The 25029-nt window shown below is 38.7% G+C and overlaps 2 protein-coding genes across 2 annotated transcripts; both read left to right on the top strand.

Annotated features, from left to right (window-relative positions):
* Nucleotides 1-362: 362 nt before the first annotated feature.
* Nucleotides 363-4105, top strand: LOC127657291 (protein c-Fos-like). The gene is made up of 4 exons (XM_052146021.1): nucleotides 363-515; nucleotides 1035-1244; nucleotides 1511-1618; nucleotides 2840-4105. Exons 1-4 carry the CDS (start codon nucleotides 420-422, stop codon nucleotides 3497-3499), a joined length of 1074 nt encoding a protein of 357 aa, XP_052001981.1. The 5' UTR covers nucleotides 363-419; the 3' UTR covers nucleotides 3500-4105.
* A 1673-nt stretch (nucleotides 4106-5778) lies between these two features.
* Nucleotides 5779-23028, top strand: LOC127657292 (jun dimerization protein 2-like). The gene is made up of 4 exons (XM_052146022.1): nucleotides 5779-5923; nucleotides 18264-18481; nucleotides 19767-19871; nucleotides 21878-23028. Exons 1-4 carry the CDS (start codon nucleotides 5833-5835, stop codon nucleotides 22061-22063), a joined length of 600 nt encoding a protein of 199 aa, XP_052001982.1. The 5' UTR covers nucleotides 5779-5832; the 3' UTR covers nucleotides 22064-23028.
* Nucleotides 23029-25029: the final 2001 nt, after the last annotated feature.

Below are 25029 nucleotides of genomic sequence, written 5' to 3'. Positions count from 1 at the left end.
TATGTGCTTTCTGTGTGTCCATCAGAATTTTATGAATGAGTTTATAGCTCGTACCACATTTCTCCCCTCACAGGGGTGCTCAACCCCTCACACGGGTGCTCAACTCCCTGCGCCCAAATTGACCTCAGAAGCATGCATTCTGATCGACACATTAGTTAAAACGGACTAAAATACAACAGTGTGCTCATAAAAAAGGCTTTTTCCCTGGAATATGCATCATGTTTTTGTCCGAGTCGCTCCCCACAGCTGGATTGGCACATCCCGTTTCATTCATAAAGTTCAGGCGGACTATAAATAGAAGGAGCTCAGCGCGCTGTGTATCACTGACCAGGTTAATAAAACTGGAGAGAACGACTCGAGCGATTTGAATTTTATAACCTGGGATCTAATACACATTTTTGCCCGTGTGCGCTGGAGAAATGTTCCTGAGCAAAGCGAAGACTGAAGCGGACTCATCCTCTTCCGACGGGGACACCCTCAAACCCCGCACCGATGCGCTGATGGACAGCACGCAGGTACAGCTCGTGTCATCATAAGCTGCAATGTGATCATTAAACCAGACCTATTTGGTGCATATTCATTTAGACCCTTCATATAACATTTAACATGTATAATGTTCATTTGGAGACCGTGTTTCTGCTTAAAAAAATAACAGCATGCATGGTGTTATGGTCATCATTATAGCCTCGTGACGCCTCATCCTTCAGTCTGTGATGTTGCGTGTGATGCTTAATTGCGCATCCTTTGCAATGCATCGCAACATGGAAAGCACTGTACAAATGCAGCTGTTCATTGAGAAATATAAATCCATTGAGGAGAGCCCACAACAGCTCTGCGTAGGCATTGACGTCAGAGACTATGCAAAAGTTAAATATTGATCAGGGCGAGCCTATTTTTAGATGCTTGAGAGTATTTTAAGAACGAGTCATATAGGTAAAGTAGAAACTCGAGTACCTTAGCAATAACCCAATAAAAGTATGAGATAAAAACAATGCGTTACGATGCATTTATGACAGCGCAGTTTATCTGTCCAGGGTTCGTGCGTGGATGCCGAGTCTTCAGGCTCGTTTATTCCGACGGTCACGGCGATCACCAGCACCCCGGATCTGCAGTGGATGGTCCAGCCGACCATCATCACGTCTGTATCTCCGTCTCTGGGTAAAGCTGAAAGCAACGAACCGGCAAAGACCAAGACAGCTGGGAACAAGGGGAAATGCGCTGCCAGAAAGGGCAAGAACGAGCAGGTACACGTTTGTTTTGCAATAGACGTGCATGCTCATCTGTGAAGCATGTGCCGGGTGAGATTGATGGGGATGCAGCTCAGGTTCTGGCGTGTTGCCTAGACCAGCATCCACTTTATATTCAGGTCACAGCGAGTCTGCAACAATAGGCTATTTTTAGACGCATTGCAGAGAGGGATGCTTTTGCCACTGGATTGAATTGGCAACAGAAGTCAAGGATTTGTGCATTCAGTGTGCAAGCTAATATGTGCAATGTTGGCTTTGACTAGCTCTCACCAGAGGAAGAGGAGAAGAAGAAGATCAGGAGAGAGAGGAATAAGATGGCTGCAGCAAAGTGTCGCAACAGACGACGAGAACTCACCGACACCCTCCAGGCGGTTAGTTACTACATACATTAAAAACATGAGGATTTGAAGAGTCAATTTCAAAATAATTTGCAAAAATGTGAATTCTGTATTTTACTCACCCCTCTGTTGTTCCAAATCCATATAACTTTCTTTCTTCTGTGGATGCAAAGGACTGGGTCTGCCAAGCTCCAAAATGACAGATAAACACCATATATGTAATGTAAATGTAAAAAAATAAGTAAATATAGCAGAAAAGATCACAAGTAGCTACTTTCTACATCGAATATGTCAGTTTAAGCGTGAATTAAAAAATATTAAATAATATGTACATTTGCACATAATTCATGAATGTAAAAACGAATGTATCAGGAATATCAGGATGCACATTGAAATCCATGTGACCTTGCCTCAGCAATCAATGTTAATAGTCTCATAAATATTATCTCATAGCATCTGAAATGTTGCTATTGTTATATTCTCTTTTGCTCCAAGATATTAGGCATCTGCCGCTTAATGCTAGCAAACAAAAAGTTCTCCGAGTGTTTTGTCTGTGCGCTCATTACATTTAATAAAAGAGCCACGGTGGCTTCAACCTCCATTTCCATTTATACAGTATATTGTGCAAATTTCCCAGGCTGGAAGTGACAATATTGTTCTCTTAAACAAATGGGATGGAAACACTGCTTTATTCACAAATAATTTTTGCGATTTTATTCGATTTTCAAATAAATACAATTCAAATAATATGGTATTGTTTCTTTAGTGTCACGTCATTGAATGTGTCATATTTGATTCGAGAGGACATTTGCTGTGAATTTTCCAAATTCGAATCATTTGGAAAAGAAATTTGGTCCGTGTATCACACAAAGCATATTGTATGACTTAAGAAGATGTGGAATATTCTGCACAATAGACCTTTTTCACAGTTCCAGTTTTTGGAGGAAAAAAATCCCAATCACAGCTGTGGTAACTAGTTTTTTCCTGGGTAATATAACACAAAGCATAATGTTATAAATGTACACTAAATCATCTAAAAATAAATTACATAAAAGTTATCTGCTAAAAATGCAGAAACGTGTCATCACAGTCTAACAAAAAGGTCTATTGGAAAAAACTAATGGATATTCTTCAAAAATAAACTATTTGTGTTCCACAAAAGGAAGTCATACAGGTTTGGAGTAAATTTGTTTGTGTGAGATATTTCTTCAAATCTGTCTGTCTGTGGAATAATGAGATTTTTGATTTTTCCAGGAAACCGACAAGCTAGAAGAGGACAAAGCAGCTCTACAGGCTGAAATTGAGAATCTCCTGAAGGAAAAGGAGAGGCTTGAATATGTTCTTGCCACTCATAAACCCCTTTGCCAACTGCCTGAAGAGTTGGACTGCATGTTCCCAGAATCTCCTCAGCCTCTTCCAATGTCAGAAGCGGCCACCAAACTCCCGGAGGACAGTCCTCAAGATTCCACTTCTCTTCAGGACTTGGAGATCCCAATGGTTCCATCCACTGCTATTTCTGGGAACTCCAACCTCCTGTTGTGTTCAAGCGCGGAGATCAGTTTGTGCGATCTTGAGCCATCTCTCGACATCAGAGACAAACTCCTTGCAACCGTCGACGAGGACCGCGTCTCTGTGGAAACAGCTCGCTCTGTCCCTGACATTGACTTGACCGGCTCGCTGGGCATCACAGACTGGGAGACACTGTACAAGTCAGTGGCCAATGATCTCGAACCTCTAAGCACCCCGGTGGTGAGCACTTCCACGCCAACCTGCAGCAACTACCTGTCCATCTTTACCTTCGCCTGCCCAGAGCTGGACTCACTGGCCGAGGGACTTGACGGTTGCAAAGGTGGAGTGACCAAAGCAGAATCTAGTGTCGATATCCTCAACTCTCCAACGCTTCTTGCCTTATAAAAGCAAGTGTAGATGATGTAATGTCATGATGTTGTTCTTAACTACTGGATATCGCCATGTTATGATGTCCAGATTTGTAATGTCAATGTGAAGCCAGCTGTTTAATGGCTGCATCCATGAAAAGTGTGATGTGTAAGGTGGGGTGTTCCCTTCTTCCAGATACATTTGATGTAGCCCAAATCCAAGAGCATGTACAATTATCTTTTGAGCAGATATGAACTATGTTCTGGTTTGAAAAGCATGCACAGAGATATCATGAGTAAATCTAAATACATATAAAATACGTATATATATATATATAGAAAGACAGTATATATGTATCAGTTCCATATTTGTTTGATCTGGTGCTAAGTTCTGTCCTGTGGAATTGATCGAGTTGTGTTCGTTTTTTATGGCAATAGTTAATCGACTCGTGTTGTGCTTTATATAAAGTCATATCACAGTTATCGCATACCTCAATGCTATCATTCTACTGTGTTTTCACATCGTTCTTCAATGTTTAGAGTTTTCCATGAAAACATCCAGTGCTATATTGATGGAGATGTATTTTATGATAATTTATTTTTCTACATTTTAAATTTGACTTCTTTGTCAAATGAAAAGAGCAAAATGAGCATTGATTGCTGAATAAATATTCACGATAAACGCGCACTGGCATGCTTGTGTTCTTTGTGTCAAAATAAAGAAATTACTTGCTGATGTAAAGATATTTACTGTATTTCTGTTTGAAATGACCAAACTCTCACGTGACATTCGTTCCTGTGTTGTATACAAAGCGAGCGCTTCCAACGTCTCGCATGAACGCACCTAAGTCACGCAACAGCTCCGTGATGGGTTGACTGGAAGCATTTTTTTTAAGTTAATACAATTTTAATTATCAACTAATTTTTTACACAAACTTATCTATTTGCTTCAGAAGACATTCATTGATTGACTGGAGTGTGGATTACTTTTATGCTTCCTAAATATGACTTTTGGACCGTCAAACAGCCAGCAGTATAATGGCACCCATTCACTTTCATTGTATGGCCATACAGAGCTGAAATGTGCTGATAAAAATCTTCACTTTGGTTCTACTGAAGAAGGAAAGTCATACACATCTGGGATGACTTCAAGATGTGTAAATCATGACAGAATTTTTATTTTTGAGTGAACTACTCCTTTAAAGGCAGAAATGTGAAGCTAATAATTGAATAAAAGCACTAACATCAATTCTTCTGTTAAAACCTGTGTATTATTTGAGCTTTAGAGTTGTTTAAATCGTCATTTATATGGTCATTTTAAGGTTTACTGTGTTATGTCGTTAGAAAGTTTAGTACGTGATTTTATGTTAACACGTATATTGTTTATGTCTTGTGGCTATACTTGGCTCCATTGACTTCCATTGTAAGTGTCTCACTGGAACACTTGGTGCTTTATTAAAGAAAAGGAGGGACGAGTCGAAATACATTTTTGTTGTAATCAACATTATGCCACAAATGCTGTTGATTTAGCTTAAATTGTTTTGAACCGGAAATATTCCTTTATGGTAACAATTGCAGGTTACCTCTTTTTACAGGGTGACGTTCTATTGTTTATTAATGCTTTGGGACAGTCAGTGCTTTTCAAAAGGGCAATAAGGCATCTTGCATGTCACATGTGCATTTGAGAGCAATATAATATTACCACAAACAAGAACCATTATGATGGTATTATGGTACCATGGTATTACCACAGCACTTTTTGAAAGAGACTTAAGCGGAGATAGCATCATTAGGTAATGTCGTTTGGACAGGTATCATGGTAGTACCAAGGTGTTCTTTGAAGAATGTTGGTTCTTTTTTGGTAACATACAAATACTATATTGTAATTTAGAACCATGGTATATATCAAAGTACCAGTGTATTATGACTGATTGGGTGACCTGCTCAGCTGAGATAGGACTGAACGTTTTCAAGTTTTTCTCTTACTGCCATGTTTTTCAGGCATGCACCATAGTAGTAGTAGCAGCACCATCTACAATGATCTGATGTACCTTGAGGTAACATGTAAATATTATGGTGTAAGACTATGGTAATCATTCCATACCAAAGCATTCCAATGTTACACCATCACAGGACTTTTTAAGAGACCTTCTCAGCTGCACTTGTGTGTAGGTCTCCAGCTCGGACCACGCAAACCGCTGACGGTCAACGGAATGTTTGTTTTCTGGTATCTAAGGGGTGGAGCAAGGCTTCTCCACAATTCTCCACTTCTTCTCCATGTGCAGCTCGTTTCTCGTCCTCCCTGCTGACGTCTGACTTCCGCATTCCTCGCTCTTCCCGATCAGGGATCAGCGCTCGAGAAACGAGCTGATGCAACGATTCCCGCTCTTCAAGATCTACTCGCGACCGACAGCTGACGTCAGAAAGGGATTCCACGCGCTCACCGCGGGACCAAAGTCAGGTAAGAGCGCAACTTTGACGAACTTTTGGAGGGCTTCGCGTCCAGACTGTGCATTTCTCTCGGGATGTGCCACAAAAGCGAGTGAGCTGCCAAAGCAGACCGAAATTTTGCGCCTTAGAAGCGCGCGGCAGTATTTCCACGCGCCGATGATGCGCAAAAATGCAGGGGACTCACTAGGTTTTGTGACACATCCCGAGTGTATGCAAGCACAAAATATTATCTTATTTGAATAATAGCATTGGATATTGGTGCACACCCCGTGTCCTGTTTTTTTTTTTTTTTTTAATTGCTGTAGTTGCATTTAATCTTAAATAGCTCTATATTTACAAGATTTGAGCAAATGTCACTCCACCATGTCCATGTCTTGTTCTGTATTAGTAATTGATTAATATCCAATGATGATGATAGTGATGGGACAGATAGGCTCTACACTGCTGTAAGCTCAAGTTCATGTTATATAAGAGGAATTTCCGCTTTGAAATCAATGAGTCAATATATTGGGCGTGGTGCATTCCCACATTAACATTCCTTTATTATTATCATTATTTCTTATTATTTGCATATTGTTCTGTGGCATTGTGCACCAATAAAGCAGAATGTCTTTCTTTGAAGTCGCCTATGGGCATTAACATGGGCAAGGATAAAGGATTTTAGGTTAAAAATACACTTTCTCATGATCAAAATATGTTTCTCATGATCTTATAACCATCTTGCTTTAAAGACTAAAAAAACTAAAACTGTATAACAAGAAAAATTAGAAGTGGATGAGATGCACTGAAAACCCTAACAAGTTGACTCTACCCAATTGATTGAGTAAATTGTTCTCTAAATTGATAAAAGTAATAGCGTCTTCAAATCTTGAGTTATAAAGTTGAACTTAACTATCTAAGTTAAGGTAACTATATGAAAGTAGACTTAACTCCGATTTGCTATTTCACAGTTGTTGTTTTTGCTTAATCATTTGAATTGACTCATACAAGAACACAGTTTAAATGATGAAGATTCAAAATGATTCTTGTTCAATTATTAAATAAACTTATTTCTCCACAGAAATGCATATATGCCTGTCCTTTAGTTGCTCATGCACAATGAGAGCTGAGATAGTTAACAGGATACAACTTGACCAAAGGGGAATATAAGAGAAATTGCACTGGTCACTTTAATTTTTTACCATTTTGATTTACCTTTTAGCATTCTGCAGTTCACTTAGTGTACTCATTTTAGGCAATCTGTACCATGCCCGAGCATGTTTGACCCCCCAAGTCCAGTTCGTTTGACTAGTGTGATCGCTCCATACCATGCCCTGGTACGCTGAACTGTGCCTTGGCTTGAAGAGGTGGGCTCGTGTTCGGTTCAGTTGGCTCAGGCACAGTACACATCTAGTGTGAACGCTAACCGTGACCGAGCACGGAACTCGAAATATGATGTCAATGATGCAACTGGGCAAAGGGATCACTTTGGTCTACAGCATAGGTGCAGTGTTTAATAGAAATTTGGGCAGACGAGAGTATACAGGAACAACTGGATACAACACACAAGAACTCCAAGATATTTGGTAAAATTCCAGACTATTTTCGTGCACGTGGATACCAAAGAACCAATGAGCAATGGCGTGACAAGCTGAAAAAACTACAGGTCCAGTAGCTGAAGGTGCGGGATGCACTCTGTAAATCTGGCAGCTTGACGGACGAAAAGGATAAATTCCAGTGGTACGATGTTATTGATAATTATGCATGTGAGAGGGCTGTGTGTCACCGTGACCCAAACGGCTCAAAATAAACCACAGTGTAAGTAACATTACAATGCAGGACTCCATTGTGCTCTGCAAGAGTTTTCTTCCTGTTTTCTTCAAAACAAAATGTCACATCGTAATGACATAAGCATGCTCAGGCCCAGAACGTTAACTGCAATGTGAGTGCAGGCCAACAGGGGAGTGGGGAGGGGGAATAATCGTGCTTGGGCATGGTACAAGACAACCAGGCCTAGTGTGAGTACGACCTTAAATAGTCCCGTGGTGTGTCAGTTCAGATATTCCATGGGGTCTCTCAGTTATACAAGCTCTTAAACAGTTTTCTTGTTTAATAAAGTAAAATGTTGTTATAAACCGTTTTAGATATCATGTCATGTCAGCGAGCCTACAAGGGTCAAGCACTTTTACTTTCATGAATTACTATAGCGTAATTAGGATTATATTGTGTAAAACAGATGTGTTTATAATATGACTGTGAGAGTCATAGTGCACTGAAGTTACATGTGTGGAATTACTAGTGATCAACACTGCATAGATGATGTGTCATAATAACATTGCTAAAGGCGTCAGCACCGTGAAGGTCACTTTCATTTTGTTGAATTATGCATTTAGTTATAATAGCACTGTTATGCAATGAGAATCAGTTTCACATATAGCTTCCAGATTTGATCACACTCTTCTTTTTGAGTGGAACTGAAACCCATTTCTGAACCAGTGGAAATGCTTGCAGGTCATTGTTTATCTACAAAGGGCACTATGGTTCATTAACTTGGAAAAGGTTGTGGCACTGAAGTCTTAGATAGTCTCACATAAAGTGTTTTAGATAGACTTAGTCTTGGTTAGATACCCGCATCTGCTTGATATCCAGCTGCCACATGCAAACTACATGTAAACTGCTGAAAGAGAGCACTCGAGGACTTTGTGGGAAATCATCACCTTAGCCCCTTCAAATTGCTTGAAACTGTCTTATGTTTAGCTACACTGTGGGGTCCAAAAGACCACATTGAAAAACTGTGATTTTTCTTTTTTCATTTAAACCTGGACATAAACAAACAAAGAGAGGGTATGACTAGGGCTGTCAATTGATTACAACTTTTAATCAAATTAATGACATGATATCCCAACTAATTAATCGCAAATAAACGTCATTTATCACATGTAAATATTTGAGGAGAAAGGTCCCTAAATAAAAAGAATTCAATATATAATGATTAAATTATTATAAATAATCACGCATGATTCTATTTCATTGAACATAAGCGCATCATTGGCCTGTAGTCCACAGAAAATCATTTTGCATATGAATTTGTCAACCTGTCCAAGATAGATGTATTATAGGGGTCTATTTTTTAACTTGTTTTAAATGTAATTGTAGTTCAAACAATAGATTGAGGCTGCATATTATAAAACACTAATATCTGTAAACAAATAAAAGTGCTTGAGTTTAGCCACTGATCAAAAAAGCCTACTAATGGTTCTTAAGTGTTTTTGTTTTGTTCACGTCTTGCATGACCAGCAAACATAAATTATATATTAACATACCTGGTTAGGTAAATGTAAAGCTGTGCAAAGCTCTTCTTCATTGCTGATTCCTGCTGGAATAGTTGATATTTTCTCTCCACTGTCGTCTATCATTTGTAGAACAGTGCAACTGGAGTGCCCGTCAAGTATAAATGCCTCGTGCCATCGAGAGCTACATACGGTCAGATTTGCTTGTTTCCATTGCAGTACACAAGATACTCTTTGGAACATTTTCAAATCATGCTGGATTACATGATCATCAGGGTTTGTTTATGTCAGCTCCAGTGCATGCAGTCATTAAAGCAAATACTAAGACATTCTCAATTTCATGTCAATTTTCAATTCAGTTATTCACTAAAATTGTTACGCTGATAACAGAATTTATAATAAAAGTTTATATTAAATCTGAATGCAATGCAAAATAGAAGCATTTTCACTTGATGTCAAGTGTCTGGATTTTATGCACTGATGCACTGACAAATTCAGATACAGAACTTAAATAATCAACCAGTGGTATGGCCTGTTTACAACTGGTATCTGTATCTGTCTGGCATATTAACAAATGCATATAAAGAGAAGTCTGTGTCTCTGTATGTTGATATGACACACTGAAGACGTTCTGTGAAGTCTTTTGCTGTATATGTACATGCTTGTCCAAATTTTCTGATTGGATGATTATTTCCTTTTAAAGCTGCATGTAATCCGGCACAGTTTACAACTCTTGTTTTAGCCAGAGGCAGCTCTTACTGTTTCTCTTTCCTCTGTGGTACACAACGTTTATCCCGTTTACATTCACACCAATATGCTGATAACTCCCAAAAAAAAAATATTAAAAAAATCTGATAAAGTAAGAATTAATACAGAGTATTAATCTATGTAATACAGAGAAAGTAATTCTCTGTTTTTGACCTCAAACCATGAAGAGGCATACACAAAACACATGCACACATTGGATAAGTCAGAAAGAATGGCAATAATGGTGTTAACATGCAACAAGAAATCAGTTGGTGTCAGCGGTTAATATTTCATTGAGGGTTAATATCTTATTGACAATGTCCTCCTATCCGGCGCATTCTTGATAAGCATTTTTCACCCAAACAAGTGTTATTCAACTTTCTCTCGGAACAACTTCACTTACTCAAACGTCACTGCTGCTTTGGCGTCATGCACATACTTTGTTGAGAAAACGTGAGGCAGAGGTTACTGATTTTCACTGTTAGGACTTAATTAATTCATAAGACAGGTTTACTTTAATTCATCAAGAGAAATAAAGTAGTTGGAGATAAAAACGGGTTTGAAATGTTGCCACAGTTGCTGACAGGTTAAAAATAGCTATTGTTAAGGAGAAATTCCAACATTACTGATAAGCCAAAACATTATGCCCAATATGCTGTTGGTCCTCCGCGTGCTGCCAAAACAGCACCGACCTGCCGAGGCATGTACTCTACAAGACCCCTGAAGGTGTTCTGTGGTATCAAAATGGACATGAGCTTTTAAGGGGACCACTCTCCATTTAAATGCACAATCCTGCAATAATGAAAGCCATGTAATGTAGAAGGGTTGGCTCTCCTAAGAACATGTAATACACATTTGTTATTAATTGTCATTTTCACATTAATGTGGAAAAACCTGTGTGGCAATTGTAAAAGCAGCACTTACAGTAGGCTACAATTTTAGGGAAAACCATCTAAAACTCTTTAAAACCTGCAAATAATAAAACCGGCTGAATAATAAGCAAAGTTTAATAAGAAACTCAACATAAAACAAACATAGACACACATGCAATCCGCATTCGTCTCTCTCTCGCTCTCGAACTGGCGCAGGTGGCTCCCCTTAATCTCGCTCTCCCGCTAATCAGCTGATTCAGCGCCGGCCACACCTTCATCCTCGTCACAGTATGATATCCGTTAATGCAGCATTATGGATTAAATTAAGATTGAAATCATGATGTTGCCTTGCATGATTATTAATTCTGTGTTTAAAACAGTGGCTGTTTTCGGGAAACACTGAGCAGAACATCAACATGAGATGATCCAATATTTATCATTACCATTCAAATCATGAAGCTTTTCAAAATGATCCCTTCCCAAATGTTGGCTAATGATTTCATAACTTCTGCACTCTGTTAGGGTGGTTTTGTGCTGATCAACAAATGTGTTTGTCAAGATTCAATAGTAACATTTTACAATAAAGTTCCATTCATTAACAAACCTGTTCAAGTATGTGGACCCGCGGCAGGCCCAAAAGGAGGCACTATATCGTGGGAAAAGATTACTCTTAAAATGCTCACGTCCCTGAATACATAAGACAGGCATATGTAGTATCATTTGAAAGCTTAGAATCTGAACTTTTAATAGATAGTCATTTCTGCAGGTACTTAAAAATAACAAAAATAAGGCCTTAAATCATCCGTGTTGCAAATATGTGCCACCTAGTGGTTATGATGTAGAAATATTAATATGAATATAAGTCTTTAAAATAGCACTTAAATGGATAAATCATATATTGAATGAATACCCTTATTCTCAGGATTTTGACTGTACAGTTTTTATTTATTTATTTTGCACTAGTTCCATAGTTCACAATGTGAAATATGATATTTGTAAGTCATCAAATACAGCGTCTCTTTTATGCACCGATAACTGCCACAATCCGCTTTTACCTTAGGAAGTTCTCTAAAAAATGTGCAGTTGTTTACTTGTCTGTGAGCTTGCTTGTGTGAATAATAAAGTTTTAGGCACTGGTGAAAAATGTTGCTTAGTGAGGAGTCTTCAAAAATAATGACATAAATAGTTTTCATTTATCAATTAATGTCATACAAAGTCCAGTAAACATAAAGAGCTAAATCAGTTATTGGTGTGACCACCTTTGCCTTCAAAACAGCTCCAATCCTCCTAGATACACCTAGACACAGTTTTCTGGGTTGTTGGCAGATAGGATGTTCAAGCTTCTAGGAGAATTTGGAGTATCTGTTTCGGCTGTCTCAATTGTTTCTGTCTCTTCATGTAATCTCAGACTGACTCGATGATCAGTGGGGGTCTGTGGGGGACATGACATCTGTTGCAGGGCTCCCTGTTCTTCTATTCTAATCTTTTCTATTTACAAAAGTAACGTTTGGGAGTCTAACATTTATATTTCCTTTTGACACTAAAGCTGAAGCTATACATAACTATCTTAAGTTAAATTCTTTTATGAAACATCTTATGTGCTTTTGCACAGGACTGTATCTTAGATGTCCAGAAGAAATATGCAATCCAGCAGAAAAGGCATGCTAAACAAGTCATCATAAATATATGCTATTGATTAATGATAACATGATATACATCATTGCAAAGGGGAGAATGTCAGCTTTCTAATGACACCTAGATTGAGCTTCTATATTGTGGCTGAAATATTAAAAATAAATGGGGGTGGTGCATGAACTGAAAATTAGATTGAATGTCTATGAACAAGCATATCTGCGAAGGGGGCTAAAATGTGTTATAGCGCCACCTATATTTCAGATCGGCATTTTGTGACGGAAGGTGATAGAGGAAAACAAATTAGACCAATTTCAGATCTTGATTGCATTTTTATTTTTCATTTGGACGAACAACGTAATCACATTGGCGGTATGTTACATCATTTTCTTTGCAGGATTTAGCTTTGTGTTAGACAGTATTCCCCTTTAGATATTTACAGAATTGCTGTCCACAATAATGGAGCAATCAATCATTCAGTCAATCAATCAATCAATCAATCAATCAATCAATCAATCAATCAATCAATCAATCAGAGTAACACAGTCTGTGATAATGAAGCACGATATTAAAATAACATGTGGTAATGGTCACAGCGGAGAGAGCGTCAGTCAGGACAGCACACTCCAGTGTTCTATTGAGCTTTCCAGGGAAAATCTAAACAAAGAGAACACTGTTGTATTCTGTTTATTTTTCCAAATTCTTTATGCTGTCATTCCCTCAATACATGCTTGTTTCGACTGGTTTGTATGAAATTGTATTTGGAAGTGTGCAAAAAGTTTCAAAGATGGTGATTTTTACTATGGAAATAATTTTTCATTGGGGCTTTTAGTAAGATGGGGCATGTTTGCATTACGCCTCAGTGTTTTCTGAAAACCCATACATGCAACAATGGCATGAAACATGTTTGATCACATTTAAAAACGTACCTGTTTAAGAAAAGAGTCATATACTGTACCAGGCCCATTATACATACTGTAAGCCCCCCCCAAGCACAAATGAAGCATACGGTTAATATGTATCGCCCCTAACCCTAACGAAATGCACTGGATTGGAAGACGTGCATCGACAGAAGACGCCCACATACGTTTTTTTAGGATTTGAGATTTGTTCAGATCAATATTCAACAGTAAAAGTGGTGTTTGCGTTAGCTAATGGAACTTCCTCAGAGTCATAACTGTTGTGCATGTCCATACAGCAGTACACATATGGCAGTGATTTATTGTAGTTCTTGAATCAGTGTTTTGATGAAGCACACTGAGGGAGTTGTGTCGCCGATGACATTGTCCTGTTCCTCTGCGCCTGCATTCCTCCGGGCTGACACAGAAAACAGTGCACAGATTTGGACGAGAGGAACATGGGCAGCGGTCGGATCTTGGCTGACGTTACCGAGTCTCCTCTCCACGGATTTAAGGGGAATGTGTCTGCGTCTAGTTTTGTGCCTTTCATTAAATTCAGTGGAAAAGAGTCTGTACTGTATGTTGATTATACAATGTATTCATCAGATATAGAACATGGAGAAAGATATCAGAAAGATCTTGTGTGCAGCTTGGACAGTGAAATGCGCTGCATGAATGAATAGAAGGTTTGGGTGCACAATTAAATGCATTAAATAATCACTAGGAATCTGCTGTAGTCTGTAAGTGTGCACTTAATGCATTGTTTCTGTTGTTTAGACTAGTACCTGTTGATAGGAAGGAATTATTTGCACTAATCCACTTTTTAATTGCGTTTGTAATACAGTAATAAAGTCTTTCAATTTGAGCTATTTACATGTTGTAGGCTTTGTTTTGCTAAATGAATTGGCGTTCAGCAACTGTCAGAATATTGATTATATACTGATTATTAGAGATTATTTGTCAGGGTCTCGGATTAAAACTTTAGCAGTAATACTGGTGTTTTAATTTATTTATGGAAAGTTTGTTTCATTTTTGTGAATCAGTTTGAACTGCCCATTTCAATTTACCGATTCATAACTCTGATTAAAATGTATTTGCGTCATCACTGAAAAATGTCCCGGCATAACATTTTTCATACATTAAAATGTTTTACTAAAAATATACATTATGTAGATAATATTGCTGTTTATTTGGTTTGGTTAAGTTAAACTTTATTGTTCCCTTAAGGACATACATGTAATTTATATAAAAAAAGTGTACATGTAGGATTTACATCAACGGGGGGGGGGAAGCTCAATTCTATATGATACTTTATGTAATATACTTCTTGGCATTCACCCATGTGTAGCTTGTAATGCTCTATAGCCTACTATTTAAGAAGTTAATTGATGCTGGCACAATTATTACTATGTATTGTAATACTGGTTGCATGGATACGACGCTGATTAAATATAATTCTTCTTTGAGTTTATTTAGAGAAAAAAATGACAAAGACAAAATGCAATGATTTTTTTGTAACCATATAAAATGTTTCTGTACCTTACTGTTTTGATTAAACATTTTGAATCAATTTGGCTACAATGGCTGTTTGGTTGACATTCCTCTGATTAGAAAAAAGGTACACTTTAGTTAACATCAGTGTTGGGTGTAATGCATTACTAAATAATTAATTACTGTAATTAAATTACTTTTTCATTGAAAAAGGGATTACTCTTAATTTTTTAGTAATTTAATTAGTTACTTCTGCTATAATTGTGTTAAATACTTTATGACTACAGAACAATTCTATATAAAACAATAGTGAATTTAAAATCGAAATTTTAGGTCTAATGTTAAAATACATGTTTTCTTTTTTTTATCCCCTATTCTCCCAATTTGGAATGCCCAATTCCCACTACTTAGTAGGTCCTCGTGGTGGTGCGGTTACTCACCTCAATCTGGGTGGTGGAGGACAAGTCTCAGTTGCCTCCACTTCTGAGACCGTCAATCGGCGCATCTTATCACGTGACTCGTTGTGCATGACACCGCGGAGACTCACAGCATGTGGAGGCTCATGCTACTCTCCACGATCCACACACATCTCACCACACACCCCATTGAGATTGAGAACCAATAATCACCACCATGAGGAGGTTACCCCATGTGACTCTACCCTCCCTAGCAACCGGGCCAATTTGGTTGCTTAGGAGACCTGACTGGAGTCACTCAGCACACCCTGGATTCAAACTAGTGACTCAAGGGGTGATAGTCAGCGTCAATACTCGCTGAGATACCCAGACCCCCAAAATATATGTTTTATAATTTAACACTACCCCTTAAATTCTTTGGCCTGTTCATGAAAAATTAATTTGATTTTATATGATTTATTTGAAAGATTTAAAATGTTTCATGTCTATTCTTGTATTTTTCATCTTGACGAGGTTGATCAGGGTTTTAGAAAGTAATTAGTAATAAGTAATGCAATACATTTTCAGACAGAGTAATTAGTACAGTAATCTATTTACACTGTAGAAGATGTCATTCGTAGATACTAATATTTTTTTTTAGGGTAACTAATCCAACACTGGTTATCATACAATGAAATACTAACAATGAACAATTCTTTTACAGCACTTATTAATCTTAATTATGGCTATGAGATTTCCTTGCAGGAGTGTCGCTCTCTGAAACCCTTTACAATCACATCATTCTCATTGCCAGATGGTGCTTGGCGCTCCAACTCAATGCTCGTGTCATCGCAGGCATATAAAGCACAGCACCATTTCATCAGATTTTTCTCTTCGGTGTCCGCTTGACATCTCTCATCATCTGGAAGCCTGACTTATCCATTTGTCATTTGAAATTGCCCCCCTTTAACAACGAGAAGATTGTTTCTTCTCCCTGTTTGCGCTCTGACGAACAGTGTGTCCCTTGAACACTTCCGTGTTCTATATAGATTGAATTGTTTTGCATTGTGTGTTCTCTTTCAGTGTAAAGAAACTAAAAGAGCCTTTTGCTTAAGTGTTTCCAAAATGTTTCCACAAGCACATGAAAAAACTGTTTGCATTCACCGTGAGCGCATGAAACTCAAGACGGTTTGCTCTCGGCTCACTTTCGTTCTGACAGCTGAAGTCGCTCCACTCTCTTCCCGATATACTCCATCTGCGGCTCCCTAGGGTCCACACAAGGGAAGCACCCAAGGACAGAAAATAGAGTGCAGAGATTTTAAGTGGATTTCTCACAGGTCCAGCCTTGCGTGCCTCCTCTCCTTCATGTCTTGCAGCTTCGCCTATTCAGTACAAGCTGACAAAGCACTCGCTTAAACGGACTGCATTTACCATGAGCACATGAAACTCAAACGCTTCACTCTCTGCTTGCTTTTCTTTCCCGAAAAGCTGAGGATGGTCCCATCTCCTCGCTATATCCAGTGAGGACGGGGTACCGGAGAGTTAGGCTAGAGGATGAGTTGTCGCCGGTTTGAGCCTCGAATCTCTCCTCTTCTCCATCTCAAACGGCTTTGCCTTTTAAGTATGGCCATAATGATCTGTGCCCCACTATTGATGCTCCTGATACGATCACGTTCGGTGGAGGTTATGATGAGACGGATGCGGTATTGCTGGCGATTATCCCTGTCAGGCTTGAGCACTGTCCACTCTGACAAAGCACTCGCAAAACTCGAAAGCTTGCAGATTTGAATTTAAGCACTTGTACAATAAATATTTGTATTCGTAAGTTGAAATTTACACTCACAGCCCAGATGTGAACATTTGTTTTGTTTACAAAAATGCCATTGGCGCTGTTGCATGATGTCATCTAAGATGATCCGTTTTGATTGGTCCGGTATGGATTGTTCCAGATCTTGTGATTGTCACGAACTAATTGGCTAATAGTTTTCAAATCGGGACTGTGAATGTATATTTGAACTTATGAATACAAAAACTTATTGTGTAAGTTCTTAAATTCAAATTCAAATGTGTTCAAAGTGTTGGCGACCCTCTTTAGGGTTCAGGTTGTCACCGTGCAAGCATTTTCTCCTCCTCCCTTTGAGTTGGACGAGGTTAAGAGGCTGTGCATGCTCTATCCTGTCAGGGTACTATGCATGTACATTGACCAAATTAGTAAATTCAGGCTGTCTGAACAGGTCTTTGTTTGCTTTGCATTCAAAGGGTTTTGTCCATCTGCAAACAAAGACTTTCTCACTGGGTTGTGAATGCCATTGTGCTCGCTTACGATTTGCAAGGCATACCGTGTCATGTTAGTGTTAAGGCTCAATACACTAGGAGCATGGCCTCCTCCTGGGTGTCAGTGAAGGGCTAGTCCTTAGAGGACATCTGTCTGACTGCAAGCATGTTTCACTACCCTGTTGGCTAGTGCCTTTATATTACCTTCCAGGTCTATGTCCGTTCTGTCACTTCCCTTCTTAGTGTGCGAAGAAGAATTTTCTGAACAATGTTTCACTACCTGGAATGGCTAGTGTCATTGTTATACTATTACCATAAAGGGTTTATTTGTTCTCCCTCTTCCTTCTATTTTTCAATATGAAGGGGAGGTTATGTCAATGCTTGTACACTACCCTGTTGGCTAGTGGGCATTGCTAAAACAAATGGGAATTTTTATAGTGCAACAAAGTGTTCACAGTTCTCAACAAAACTAACCTATAAATGGCTTACTTATAGTTGTCTATGCATATTAAGCTGTGATAGGAGAAAGTGTTTTAACACCGAAAAACTAACACAAATTCTGCTTTAAGTGCCTGATCTTTCCTATATATATATATATATATATATATATATATATATATATATATATATATATATATATACATATATATATGCTGTTTATATTTATGAATATTTTGTATACTACTACTCACACATTTTACTGCACAAATATATTTGTTTTACCTTGAGATGTGTTTTGAAACTCACTGCTGCCTCTGCTGTGTTGTGCAGCTGTGGTCACAGGCGTTTGTGACATGATGCCCGGACAGATCCCGGACCCCTCGGTGACGGCAGGCTCTCTGCCCAGTCTCGGCCCACTGGCAGGCATCTCTGCCACCACACTAACTGACCAGCTGAAATACGCTGACCTCTGCAACCTCGGGGTCATGCTGTCCCCTTTACATCTACTAGGAAAGCTGGGCAAGCGCCCACTGCAGATTAAAGCTGAGGTGAGTCTTCAGACTTTTAGTTTGGGGACGTTTGGAAGGAACTTTGGGGCAACTGTAATACAAAAAGCACACCTGTTTACACTACTTACTAAACTGTAGTGTCTCTATCAAGTGGATAGAGAGGAACTTTATCAATGAAACAGCTGTATTTTAATTGTTCCATTGGCAGAATGATCTCTTAAAATCCCTACACAATTAGGCTCTGAATTAGAACATCACTAGCATAAATAAAACATCCAACGACAAAGCAAAAGCATTGCTATCTGGCCCAACAAACACAGCACACCATAACAGGTAGACACAGGACATTTCTGTCACAAGAAACGGTTGAGATCATAACAAAATTGAGGCAGAGCTGCATTTTTATACTTAATACAGTCAAATATAAATAAATGTTTGGAACATTTAGAACGGAATGTAACGTGTACATCAAAATGTTGCTAATTTGCCAATGAAAAACTTCCTTTCTGTTATGGGAACACAAGGACTGTTTTTGGATTGAAATACTAGCTTACAGTGTATACTGTATACTGCTAAAAAAAAAAGTAGGAATTGATCCAATCTTATATTAATTCTACATCACTAACTCCATAAGATGTAGAAACGTAATTATATTTTTGATTTGATGATACACAGAAAAACAATTATTAGTTTAGTGTGAAGACAAACATCATTTAAAATAAATGAAAACACTATAATTATAAAAAGGGGTCTGAAGATTTCTATATATTCTGAGATGATTCAGGTCTATGTTTTCAAGGACATTATCCTTAAATGAATAATACATGGAAGTTAATTTCCACATCATTGACTGACACTTCCTGTTGCGTTTACAGGCCTGTGACCAGCAGATGTCCTCAGTGTGCAGTGTTTCATTATGCAAAGCAATTGGTTTACTTGATTTAAAGTTTCGGAAAACTCTGTTTCTCCTATCACAAGTGGTGACATCACCACCTATTGCCCAAAGTGCATTAAATATGGCCAAACATTGTGGAAAATCTTTGGAATAACTTCTAATATTCATGCTTCTGTGCTCGATCTGGAAGTCTGGTTGCAAGCAGCACCTGGTCAAAACTTATAAAGCTGTAAACAATTGTAATTAATTCACCACCTAAAGTGCTCGGCCCGTAACGGCTATTTGGAAAGACATTTTTACTCTTTATTTCATCCTTATTTATTTTTAATCACTGCAGGTGAAGTGTGTAATTTATGCCAATTTATGTCACCAAAGAATTGTTCAAAATAAAGTTTTTTATACTTATTTTTGCTGTTTCCCCTTGCACAGAAAGATGAAGAGGAAGAGCGCAGGAAAAGAAGGCGAGAGAAAAACAAAGTAGCAGCAGCAAGATGTCGAAACAAAAAGAAAGAAAGAACTGAGTATCTACAAAGGGTAGATATGATATTAAATTATACTATCAGTGGTTCTCAACCAGTGTTGAATGTAATCGGATTACAAAGTCATTTGTTCATTTAATATAATTAATTTGTCTCAAAGTAGTTCAAGTTGAAGTTTATTTATAAAGCACACTTATAAACAACCAATGTTAACCAAAGTGCTGTAAATTTAAAATATAATTAAACAGAACTTCCAAAATGTTAAAAAGAACAAACTAATAAAACATTATAAAACCTACACATAAAACTCCTTTAAATATGGGCAATGAGGAAAAAGACCTAACGACAAATGGGAGTGCATTCCACAACCTGGGGGCCGCAACCACAAACGCCCGATCACCTTTGGTTTTCAAACGGGAACGAGGAACAGAGAGGAGTAACTGATTTGATAATCGAAGAGACCTAGGTGCCGAATGTAGATGAAGTAAATCAGCAATGTACTGAGGGGATAAACCATGCAAGGCATTATAAACATACAGCAGAACCTTGAATTTAACTCTGTAACTAACTGGAAGCCAATGTAGGGAAGCGAGAACAGGGGTGATATGCTCTCTTTTCTTGGTACCCGTTAGAAGTCTAGCTGCTGCATTTTGGACTACTTGCAGACGTTAAAAAGAAGATTGAGACAGACCCACATATAAGGCATTGCAGTAATCCAGCCGGGATGTAATAAGAGCATGAATCACTATTTCCAAGTCCTTCTGTAAGAGAAACCGTTTTAATTTAGCAATGGACATTAGACCTTCCTTTAACAACGGCATTTATCTGCTTTTCAAATTATAAGTAAGAATCAAAGATGACACCCAAGTTCTTAACTCTATTGTGCTAAAGTACCTAACTGATTTTCAATGTCAGCGATACATAATGAAGAGCCAAAAGAAATGACCTCAGTTTTATCCTCATTAAGAATGAGGACGTTTTCAGATATCCATAATTTAACTTCCTCAAGACAGGAGATGAGATTAATGATGGAACAACAATTGTTAGACCTGACGGAAGGTAAAATTGTGTATCATCAGCATAACAATGATAGGCTACACTGTACTTCTGAAAGATAGAGCCTAAAGGAAGCATATAAAGAGAAAAAGCAGAGGACCCAACACGGAGCCTTGTGGAACTTTGTTGTGGAAGAGAAGTGAGTATCAATACTGATAGAAAAAGTTAAGCACATTTAAACATTTACACATATTTAAATTCTAGTTATCATATTACAGTCAATGATTTTGAATTAAGTTAAAGGGACAGTTCACCCCAAAAAGAAAATTCTCTCATCATTCACTCGCCCTCATATCTTCCCAGATGTGTATGACTTTCTTTCTTATGCTTATGCTCTTTCTTAACACAAATAACAATATTTAAAAAGAATATCTCAACTCTGTAGGTCTTCCCAATGCAAGTTAATGGTGGCCAGAACTTTGAAGCTCTAAAAAGCACATAAAGGCAGCATAAAAGTAATCCATACAACTCCTGACGTTAAATCCATGTCTTCAGAAGTGTTAAATGGGTGATAAACAGATCAATATTTAAGTCCTTTTGTACTATAAGTTCTCCTCCCTGCCCAGTAGGTGGCGATATGCATGAAGAATGTGAATCACCAACAACACAAGAAGAACTCTTATGGTGCGTTCACATACAATGCGAAGCGAGTGTTTCGCGCCGTGTTTCGCGCCGTGTGATTACATACAAAGTCAATGCAAAGATGCGAATATATGCAAATTCACGCGGGGCGGCTCGAACACGCGAAATCGCTTCATTTGCGTAGAAATTTGTATGACACGTTATCACAAAAGCCTAGCAGCATTGAGATTGTCTGGATTTTCCACATAGTGTGTGCAGGATCAAACTGAACAACTAGCTGTTAATGACGCTGCTGTCTGCGACCCTATCGAAACTGACCTCAATCCCACCAGTTGAGAACCATTGCTCTGTGTAAGCTACAGTACTGAGTTAACATACAGCATGAGCATGTGTCATCTTTAAAGTTACTCTCTTATGTTAAAGGAGTCGGAACGTCTGGAGATGATGAACTCTGAGCTCAAGGCACAAATCGAGGAGCTCAAACACGAGCGACAGCAGCTCATACTGATGCTCAATCGCCATCGGCCCACCTGCATCGTGAGTACGGACACCATCAAGACCCCAGAGAAAGAGCCCAACCCCCTCATGGAGCAGCTGAAGTCCAAATGAGAAGAATCGGAGAAGAACGACACATTTCCATGTTACTGTTTACAGGCTGCTCCTCTCCGGCTAACTGAAGCACTTGCTTGAAGCACTTGGACGTTTAAGGGAAAAGAGAGAGAGTGGCTTTTCTGGCCTGTGAGGTTGGAGAATCGAGACTTAATCAAAGCAAAGAAAAACACGCCGATGCCCTGTTTAGATTGGGCACGCATTGGCACTTTTGGCAACTTTTTTTCATTCATGGTCATGAAGTGCCTTATTTGTTTGTTTAAGTCCATTTAGTTCCAAATGAATTGTCAACGATAGACCGATGTATCGGATATTTTGCCATTATCGGTATCAGCCGATAACCGTGTTCACTTGGCCGATAAACAAAACTGTTAATTTTCCCATGAGTCAGTTCCAACATCCACCAATAGATTTGTCAATGGATAGTCAACACTTTCTGTTTCCAAGGTTTTTGCGAATTTTAGTAAATACTGCGTAAAGTTTCACTACAAAATTTGTGTAAAACTGATTTGCTGTTGTTTACTTGTATTAAGTTTATCAGCATTTATATCGGCCATTCTGCTCTCTAGATATCAGCTATTGTAAAACCCATATCGGTCGAGCACTAGTTAGGAATTCATGAAGAAACTCACTCCGTTATCGTGGCAAAGCCATGAAAGGTTACACACCCATTGTTGTGGCATCATGTTAACTGGACTAGTTTTCATGGACTGTCTCCACAATGTTTATTCACCATTTGCTGCCTTCAGTTGATTTTTTTTCTGACGCAGGCGTCATGTATGCACATATGTATGAACTGTTTACATCTTGCCAATTTATTATAGTTATCTACTATATACAGTATATGACTTTTATACTTATTGTACGTTACATGGACTTATCACTAGATGTGATACATTTTATGCAACAATTTCATAACCTCTATTTCTGTGACTTAATTTGTTTTACAATTATTAAACAAGTGATTCATAATATTATTTTGCGATATCTATTTTTTGAGTGGTATGTCTTGTTGTTGCAAAACGTACCGTTTATTTTCAGAGAATGGGTAAAAAATGGTAATAAAATAATGTATGCAATTATAACTGTGTTGGTCACAAAAAGTAAGACCCCTTAAAAATAATGCTTTGAGCTTTCTGATGTGACATTTTTACATTTTGGACATTTTGGTACTGTGTTATGGATAGATTCATTTCTGACCCAAGTGTCTCAATGTGGGCTTGTTGCAGAACCATATTTGACCACATATCTCCATTGGAACAATTAGGGGCACTGTGGAGTTCAGGAGGGCCGCAGAGTCCCTGCCCCACATGCTCTGCTCCACTAAATGCGTAACTCTTAAAAATAGACAAAAATATTTTTTGAGTGTTATACGTAATTGTAAGTCATTGAGTGTTTGATTTGTGTGCAACAATGAACAAGGAGAAAATATGGACATTATTTTAATCGGTTGAGGGGGGGAAAACAAAAGCTTTATTGTGAAGTAACTTTAAAGTAATCAGTAAAGTGATTAATTTTATTGGGTAATCTGATTAAATTTTTATATAAATAATAAGTCATTTGTAGTGGATTACTTTTTGGAGAAACTTAGCAGCCTTGTCTCGTGAAAATGACGTGACCGTGGCAACATCTTTGCACAATGAAATGACGTGTCTTATCATACGTTTGGCTGCAGTTTCCCAGAGAAATGTCCAGGGCACCAAAAGCGAGGGCAAAGGTGTCCGTAATCAGAAGAGGTTACCGCTTCAACTTTGGAGTATTTTTGAGCTGTTCTCTACAACTTTTCACTGTCAAATTTAAAAGCTCACCATTTACACATACTGTGGACTAACTGCCAAAAATTGGTCTAATTGTTTTCAACATTTTATCATCTATAGTCAATAACATATTTTCCTGATGATTTGTTTTGCATGCTTTTCCTACAGGACCTCATATTTTGTTCTGGACATCTAAGATATAACATTGGATTATTCACTTAAGCAAGCTCACAGACAAGTAAAAAACTGCTCAAGGTAACAGCAGATCATATTATTTTGGCTATTTGGGGCTTACAGCAGCAGTGATTAAGCATAAAAGACACATTTGATGACTAACAGAAATCATATTTCACTTTGGAAAGTATTTCAAACTGTGGTATTAGGGCAGCTAAATAAACTTTACAGACAGGGCTTTCATTGGGTATATTATTTGTCTATTAAAGTGCTGTGACGAGGAGGAGAGTGTGGCCAGGCCATGAGGATGCACACCTGGAGCTGAGTTGCCCAACATGACAGAGATAAGGGAGGAGCCGGGGATGCCGGAGGGAGGGAGAGATGTACGCGGCTGTGTGTGTGCGTGACTGTGTGTTTTATGTTATGTTTAAGTTCCTTTGTATCATTAAAGTTTATGTTGACTGCTCACGTCCTCCTTTCCCATCCTTGAATCACATTACATTGGTGCCAAAACCCGGGAAAGGAGGTGGGGCAGGTTGTCCGGGAAAACTCGCCGCTGCCGTCTGCCGGAGAAGCCAGAGGAGCGTCTGAGGACCAAGTGGGTGGCATGCCTGCAAAGTAGAGTGTTTTCTTCTCTTTTCTCTCTCTCTCTCCTTTCTCTCTCCCTCCCCTCGTCTCTCTCAAATTTTCAGGAGGCGGGGAGGACCATTGTGTGGCGGAACGTCCGAAAGGGCAGCGTCTCCCCTCCAGAGATTGGGGATAGGAGTAAGCCAGTCCGGATGGCGCCCTGTCCCGAATCCGGCGGCGGAGGTGTGTGACGAGGAGGAGGGCGTGGCTGAGTCATGAGGATGCACGCCTGGCACTGAGTTGCCCAATCAGCGGGAGAGAGATGAGGGAGGATCCAGTGGACTCCGGAGGGAGAGAGAGAGAGACACACGCAGCTGCTGTGTGTGTGTGCGTGTCTGTGTGTTTTATGTTATGTTCCTTTGTATAATTTTTTTTTCTCCCCTTTTTCTCCCCTATTTGGAATCTCAG

Source organism: Xyrauchen texanus, chromosome 16 (genome assembly GCF_025860055.1).
Source record: "Xyrauchen texanus isolate HMW12.3.18 chromosome 16, RBS_HiC_50CHRs, whole genome shotgun sequence".
NCBI classification, from domain to species: Eukaryota; Metazoa; Chordata; class Actinopteri; order Cypriniformes; family Catostomidae; genus Xyrauchen; species Xyrauchen texanus.
Note: the sequence above shows the minus strand (reverse complement) of the source record. Positions and strands in the feature narration are given on the sequence as shown.